Source organism: Eurytemora carolleeae, unplaced genomic scaffold (assembly GCF_000591075.1).
Source record: "Eurytemora carolleeae unplaced genomic scaffold, Eaff_2.0 scaffold303, whole genome shotgun sequence".
Taxonomy (NCBI): Eukaryota; Metazoa; Arthropoda; class Copepoda; order Calanoida; family Temoridae; genus Eurytemora; species Eurytemora carolleeae.
Window position 1 is genome coordinate 37,557 of NW_019396305.1, and position 8,240 is coordinate 45,796.

The 8,240-nt window shown below is 34.2% G+C and overlaps 1 protein-coding gene across 1 annotated transcript; it reads right to left on the reverse strand.

Annotated features, from left to right (window-relative positions):
* Positions 1–1,661: 1,661 nt before the first annotated feature.
* On the reverse strand, positions 1,662–4,936 carry LOC111700585 (uncharacterized). Its single transcript, XM_023471551.1, has 6 exons — positions 4,755–4,936; positions 4,321–4,462; positions 3,159–3,505; positions 2,645–2,806; positions 2,177–2,246; positions 1,662–2,088 (listed from the first exon to the last, which is right to left on the reverse strand). Exons 1-6 carry the CDS (start codon positions 4,913–4,915, stop codon positions 1,825–1,827), a joined length of 1,146 nt encoding a protein of 381 aa, XP_023327319.1. The 5' UTR covers positions 4,916–4,936; the 3' UTR covers positions 1,662–1,824.
* Between the last annotated feature and the right edge of the window lie 3,304 nt (positions 4,937–8,240).

Below are 8,240 nucleotides of genomic sequence, written 5' to 3' on the forward strand. Positions count from 1 at the left end.
ACTAAAGTAAAACTTTTTTCTTCGACAATAAAAATATTGGTGAAAATTTTATAAAGGGGAAAGACGATTTAAAATCATTTTGTCTCAACTATTTAACTCAACGGAGCATTTAGAGATTTCATTCTGGTGTCATATTGAACTGATGATTAATTGGACTGGTGTCATATTGAACTGATGATTAATTGGACTAATGATCGATAGGAATAACGTTCATTTGGACTAATGTTCATTACGACTAATGTTCCTTTGGACTAATGTTCATTTCGACTAGTGTTCCTTTGGACTAATGTTCCTTTGGACTAATGTTCCTTTGGACTAATGTTCATTTGGACTAATGTTATTTGGTTTGCACCAAGTATATTTGTTCTAGGTATACCAGAGGCCATTCTGTTAAATATTCTAGCAACCGACCGCACAATGTCCCTCAATCATGGTCGTGTGAATTATCTATTAGCACAGAAGGCCGGTTCTAGAAAGATGACTCTTAAGAGTGGTATAAAAGCGGTATTAGCTAATACCACTCTTATACCACTCTTAACGCTAATACCAGTGTTTAGGAAATTCGGATTCTTTAGACGCTAATGCTGCCTAATTCGGGGTAGGATTATCTAGCAACAGCTGAAGAGTTCTTTAGTCATCCTAGCTATAAATACCGGTTTTATCATCCATTCTATAGAAGTTTTCCTTTATTGCGCATGCTCGAGCACTTAACTCAGCAAGAATTTTTTAAATAATTGAAGACGACTTTTAATGATATATTCTTTATTTATGATAAAAGATTTAATAATCAATATTTTTTGTGGACCTCATCACTTGACCCCAAGGAAGGTTTATGAATGATTAAAATTTAAAAAAAAACTTGTGTTTAAAATTTTTTTATTTTTTTATAAAATTTTGAAGATTCGTGAAAAAAATATTATGAAATCCGCGAATTTTTTTTATTTGTACAATTGAGAAGATACTCGCGGATATTTAAAGGTGGAAATAGAAGATGGGCGCGAAGCGCCTTAAAAGCCTATAAAAGTCTATAAGTTATTTTAAGTTTATCTCAAGTTTTTTTTAATATTCAAAATATCATTTAAAAGTAGAACCCACCTTTAAATAAAGAGGGAGGAGGGAGGGGGGCTTATAAAATTATTTTCCATTCTAAAAGTTTTTTTATGTATTCCTGTATTTGATGCATCCCTGTAATTCATGAGCTTTCTTTTCCAAGAAATTTATCCAAACCAAACTAATACCGGTATTTAAGGTAGATTTTCCTACCTAAATCCACCCTGCGGCTGGATTTAGATGACACCACTCTTTGTAATACCGGTATCATGCATAATACCAGTATTTACACTTCTAAAGAACGCGTAAGGTAGATGATCTACCCTTAATACCACCAAGCAGGATTTGTAAAGAGTGGTATTTAGCTCTCTAGAACCAGGTTAGAGTTACCCGCAAGACACCCAACAGCCAAACTATCGTCTTCCTAAGTATGAGCATTATTCATGCACTTTTAGGGAGAAAAAGGGCTCTGGAGTGTGATCTATTGGCAATATAAAAAAATTATTAATTTCCAAATCAAACATAATAAAGTTTGTCTATATTCTTTTCTGAATTAAAATCCATTAATTTAGCAGGACTGACTTAAATTCATTTTCAAAGAAAACAAAGTATAAAAATAAGTCAAATTTATTACATACACATCACACATCAGTCAAATATTATTGCATACACATTACACAATGATAAAATAATGAATAAATCATAATAAACTGTAAAATAGGAAATACAGAGTTTAAGAACGGATTCATCAAAATAAAATCAGGTATAGAAGTTTCATTGTTCGGACAACTTGTATTCATAATCTTCTGAATTATAGGAGTTGTCCAGAAGAGAAGAGTCTTTTCGTCCAGAGTTGAACATTTCAGACGATACTTTCGGGCTCTTCGCGTCAACTTGGTCCTCTTCAGCCTCATCGTCCTCTTCAGCCTCATCGTCCTCCGTATGGGCGTCTGAGTCGAGGCTGTCCTCACTGTCCTCACTGTGTTCTGGATGGTTGTAGTCGGGATCTTCATCACTCCTGTATCCATCAAGATCTGCCTAAATCATAACATTACATCTGATATTTAAAACCAAATGCTTCAGTTATTATAGAAGGGGAAAATAGAATTCCTATTTCAGAAACTACCTGGAGATCTTTTAAACCTGGCACAGATTCATCCTTGTCCACCACTTCTGGAATGGATTGCTTACATTTTCTGAAAGATTAAATTTTTAATCTTTAAAATCCAAGTAACAAAGAAACTAATCTACAATTGAACAATTCTGATAAGAAAAAACAAGCCGCTCATTCAACCTTAATCATCCCAAGGTTAAGGGGTAATGCTGTAAATCGGACATGCCACTCAGAAAAGGGATGGCCTATGGTGCCTTAATAGTTAAATTAACTTAAATCTGATGTTGAATTTGGGTGGAATACTGCAACTCTGAATTTAATTATAGATTCTACGTTTATGGGTAGAAGACGTTTTAAACCTTTATACACACAGATAGAAGGAAAATTATAGAGATCAAGACCTTTGTCAATTCAGGTATCAGTCTATACCGCTGTTCAATTTCCGCGAACACTCCTTTTAATAAGCAAAATAAAACTTACTTAACAGGAACCAGCTCCAAACCAGCTATCCTCAGCACAGTGTTGACAGAGAGCAAGTTTGCAACCTTCCCAAGCAATCCAACCCTGGAGAGCGGAGTACGTCGGATTGAGTTTCTCCTTGAACCTGCACGTCTCAATGCACGGAGAGAACGTCTAACAGACCTGAGCAAAACCAATCATTAACCAAACAATAACTTAACAATACCAGTTTCGATTACATAGCTTAGCAAGAATCATTAATTTTATTTTAAAAGAGGCATACCCGATTCTAAACAGTATCCTTAACACCTTATCTTCACAATTTTACAGACACATCTCTCACAATTGACTCAATTGTTTCTTAAATTTAGGATTAGGTGTCTTAACTAAAATATCATAATTAAAAATAACACATTTTTTAAAAAATTTGGATTTCTCATACATTCTTGATTGAAAGCTTTTTAAGGGTACCGTCATGAATCTGACAAAATGCTTTATAATTGGTAGGAAATTGTTAATAAAAAAGTGAGTTAACCTAATTTTGCTGGAAGTCCTGCATAAAACCCCCGAGTCCTGTTCATCTGGTTTGAAAAAATTGACTGATATCTCCACCACAGAGAGGGATTTATCCACGATAGAGAGAGATATCTGAGCAGCTGTGAATGATGCTAAGTATTCGTTCATGATAGCAATGTATCCAATAACAGCTTCTTTAGTAGACTCCACCAGCTGTGGGGTGGGGTCAGCTAGGGCTGGAATAGCAGAGGTCAGGTTATCTATCCTTCCACAGGCATAGTTGTCCAGTTTATCCACAGCTCCAGGTACTTGTCTCATTAGAGAGTCAACATGTGGTTTCATTTTTTCAGTCACGCTGGAAACTGTCTAGAATAATGGACAGTTACTTTGGGGTAAAGACTAATTAGATGAAGAGACTAAAAAAGTAAATTATGCACGAGTTGGTAACAAGAGTATGCACGAGTTGGTAACAAGAGTATAAACGAGTTGGTAACAAGAGTAACTAAGACGACCGGACACTAAACTAAGTCTTGCGTCTTGCAGGGAATCATGAATGTAAGGAAAAAGACTCAATTCCGAACAGGGTCTCTTAGTCTCATCATATGTGGGTAACACTGACACTGACTTATTTATTAAAAAAAACAGAAATAAAAGGAAGTGGGTAGACGGATTTATGGAAGAGACGCACAATCTTTTTCTCTCCTTACGGTTTCTCAATTGAAGGCTCAATTTAAAAAGAACCCCTATTCTAGAAGACATAAACTGCACGGGTTGAACAGTTACCCTATCTCATAAATTGAATTTGTTGGCAAGGATTTACAGAAATATACCTTACATAAAGGAAGGGATTTAAATCTATGTATGGAGAGGGATTTGAATCTATTTACAACTAACGGGGGAGGGAAGTCCTGTGCACCCCCCCCCCCCCCCCCCCCCCCCCACCTCACTAAGATTAGAAGAAAAGGATCGAGTTGCAAAACATGTTAAATATTAGTTAACAATTTTTGAAATTTTGGATGTGAAGTTTTGCTAACAAAAAAGTTGAGCAGTTCTATAAAATTTAAATATTTGCTGCATCTTAAAATTCAAGAAATAACAAAATTGACAGCGCTAAGTCAAGCATTTGATAAGCGCCCCTCCACACTCAATCTTTTGAATCGATGAAAAACTTAAAATTTTACCCCATGTACGGTTTTGTTATCTTGGATAAACTTGACTCCGTCCTGAACCCTCTGCACTCCGTCCTGAACCTTAGAGTTGACCGAGATAGCCTTAATTCCCTCCTCTACCATATTAGCAGCATTCTTTATATGCGCGTTATCCCTTAATATTCATAAATTATGTACAATAACGAGAAAAATAACAGACTCAAATTAATGATTATTTTGCAATATGCTAAATTCTAAATCAAATTCACTCCAGCTCCTTGGATTCAAATATAAGTGAAATCCCCCCCACCCCCTCTTCTTTACTATGAAAAAATTCAATCAACAAAATCTGAGTCTAAAAATTTTAATAACATTACCAAATTCTTCAAGTCCTGGGAGAAAAAAAATCAGTGTATAAGAATTTTTGGTATTTTATGCAAGAGAACCTTCCCTTGTTCCAATTTTACCTGAGAGAGTTCTTAACCATCTCTAGTCCGTGGACGGTATCTTGTACTACTGGAAGCTCCATTGCTTTCCCGACCACCTTCAGCTCGGACAATGTCGTCCTCACAGCCTCATGACTTGGAATACCAGAATGCTCCACAGGAGGCATTTTATGACTGAACATTAAATCAAGAACAAAAATTAAAAATCATATTTTCTAATCCTCAAATCTTTGCATCCTTGCACTTACACATTAAGAATCTAGAGACTTTTTTCCATTTCGTTCGTTCATCGTTCATCGGTTTTTTTCAATCGTTTAACAGAATTTATTAATTTTAATAGTTATTTATTTTCCAGTATTTCGTTCGTTCTTAATGAACGATCGTTCTGTAAAAACGCGAGTTCTATAAAATCGTTCTTTCAGTAAAAACTAGTTTTTCCAAAAGTTTGTTGAAAAAATAGCATGTTCAGTAAAAATCATATAATTTTAAAAATGATCTTCAAAAATGGTCTGTTAAAAAAAGCAATCTTTTCGTTAAAATATTTGGAAAATGTGTTCGTACAGAAACAAGTTTTTTTCAGCCAAGTCGTAACACTTTAGTTTTTATTAAACGATCCAAATCGTTCGTTTTATTGAACTATGCCATCGTTCAAAAAACGATGGTCATCTCTACCGTGACCTTTGAAATTCCAAAATTATATTTTTTATACCAACAGAATTCATGGCAATAACTCAATTCCTTTCAAAATGTTCATAATGTGTCCGAAACAAAAAAACTTTACGAATCTTCGCATAACTACAAGTTAACAAAAAGGTCTCTTATGCATCAGTGAAAATTAATTAGCACTTCGTTTGATAAGAAATGACTTAGAGGATTCAGAGATTCTAATTGCCAATACAATTTGAATTTAACATTCCATAGATACTTGTCAGTATAATCCAGTGACTAATTCAATGAGAAAACTCATAAATAATAATTTGTTTATTTTGTTTAAAACCAGTTCTTATTTGCAGTACGCTTTCATGGAATACATAAGAAAAGTTGTAAGATTAAAAAGTTGTTATTTAAACACTTAAGTTTGGGAATAATTAACTTAACCCTAGCAGACTTTTAACCTAACTTAACCTTTTTGGATCCTTTTAAGTTTTATTTTTGGTAAATATTTCGGTACTTAATTTTATTCAACTTTATACTTACTCATAGTAAAAGTTAAACGTTGACACCAAAATTTTGATTCGTTACCACACTTTTATCATGAACTTCTCATATTGAAGACCATCCAACCCTTTGAACATCGGAGACCCCCCCCCCCCCCAAACCACACCCAGCCCCGTTTATCAGGGACCCTCCTATCATGCATCGGAACTATAAACCTCTTTTCTTAGAAACCCCCTATTGAAGATCCCAATTCTCCCAATTCTATAATCTATCTATATATATATATATATAAATATTTTGCTTTGGTGTCTGGGTGTTTGTTTGTTTTTGTATCAAATAAACTTCAAAAAGGGCTGAACCGATCGGGCCCAATTCGATTTTTATTAAAGAGACAGACCGGCTATGTAAGGTAGTTGAATTGAGTATGCAGTGTTGTGGACAATTTCTTTAGGATTCATTTGAGACATAAAACTTTTTAAAGATCTGTAAATCCTGAGTTTGAGAGTATAGTCGGCGTTCAAAATCGTACTTTTGGATGTCTACGTTTCCAGAATTCTTTTTGAAATCATTAAATAACGACGACAAAAAATGTAAACCAAATTCTACAGTAAACTAATTAGTTGTTTATGGACAGGTTGAGAAAATAAAAATTAATCTTATCATCGAAAATAAGTTATCTTGTTCAATTATTAGTTTCTATTTTCTCATTGTTCTAGTTTCTCATTATTCACAAAGATTTTGTGCAGATTTTCTGAAAGTATTATTGAAAAGAAGACATTGAATTTGTAGAAATCAACGAATAAATTCCTAGAAAGTAAGAAATTCAATATAATGATGAAAACGAAATAAGTGATTCAAGCATTGATTTATTGACAAATTTCATATGACAAATATGTTCCTAACCATCTAATTAGATTACTGTATAATTTTTACTATATTCTTCGGAGTCGTTATTTAATAATTAAAAAAACCGATTCTGAAAACGTACCCACCCATTGAATTTGTCCACAACACTGCATACTTAGTTCAAAAACCTTACATAGCCGGTCTGTCACTTTAAATTTTGAAAATTCTCGAATTTGTTTTCGTTTTACAATACTCTATATATAAATTTAGGTTGTCTTGGTGTTCGTTCGTTTGTACCCAATAACCGTAAAAACGGCTGAACCGATCGGGCCCAATTTTTTTGTGGGACATCACATGACCCAAGGGAAAGGTTTATGGATGATCGAACTTTCAAAAATTTGCCTCTATCAAAATTCGATTTTGGACAATTTTGAAAATACACGAAATTTTTTACAATGTACACAAAGAGAACATGTTCACAATGGAAATGGAAGATGGACGCGAAGCGCCCTCATAGCCTAGTTATATTATATAACTTTTAATTACTTAATATATTGTATTAATGAAGTAGCATATGAGGCCAGGTTTCCTTAGACGCTAGAATATGTTATATAACTTATTATTTAACCCTATAAAGGCTGAAGGGTCTGAATCTATGTACAGCCTTAGAGAATAGGTATAGGGTTGAAATGCATGTTCATAGCCAAATTTATCAAGGCCAGCTCATAGAAAAAAACAATCAGACCAATAACTTTAATAGTTTTGGTGCTACGGACCGGAGGGTTGAAAAAAATGCCTAAATGAAGGGTCAAACAAGTGAGAAAAAAAATGTTGTTTTTTTAGTTTTTGTTTGTTGTTGTTGTTTGTTTGTTTTGTTTTTTCACAGACAAGACTTTTTTCCGCACTGTACCCTACCCCAAAAATTTTTTAAAAAAATTTAACAAAAAATCCTTTAAGTTAATTTTCATTAAAAGTCAAAAAATTTCACGGTGATAGTTTCAAAAATGAAAGTTCTACGACAAAAAAATACAGGGGGCGCAAAACGCCCCCCCCCCCGCCTGTTTAGGGGCATTCCCTTGGTTTATCAAGTCCCCCTAATCAAGGTTGGAGGCCAATATAAAGGTCAAGGGGTTCCTGAGTTATGATAGGATAAGGACACCCTAACAGAGAATACTATTTTATATATAGAGATGAGACCCCAATACTTAAACCATGGGAGACCCCAATTCTGTTAATACAAGAAGAAACCATAATCCTTCTTACAAGTTTACAACAGAGACCCCTGTCCCCTTTTCTATAGGACATGCACACTTACATAAATATAATAAACTCCACTCCTTTTTACATCAAGACCATCCCCCCCCCCCCCCTCCCACCCATCTCGTTTATTTTTTGACGAACATCTAAATTATGAAATCAATAAAATTGTCGTTTATTTGGAAGTAAGAATTGACATGTAAGCGACAATTAATCGCTTATATTCAACAAAAAATCGTTAATATG

Bases quoted from the DNA above. Each gene is read 5' to 3' on its own strand.
- LOC111700585 (XM_023471551.1), bottom strand. From the start codon at position 4,915: ATGTTCAGTCATAAAATGCCTCCTGTGGAGCATTCTGGTATTCCAAGT. The intron at 2,807-3,158 runs GTTAACTCACTT...GGTTTTGCTCAG, and splicing joins AGGACTTCCAGCAAAATTAG to GTCTGTTAGACGTTCTCTCC. The intron at 2,089-2,176 runs GTAGTTTCTGAA...GTTATGATTTAG, and splicing joins CAGGTTTAAAAGATCTCCAG to GCAGATCTTGATGGATACAG.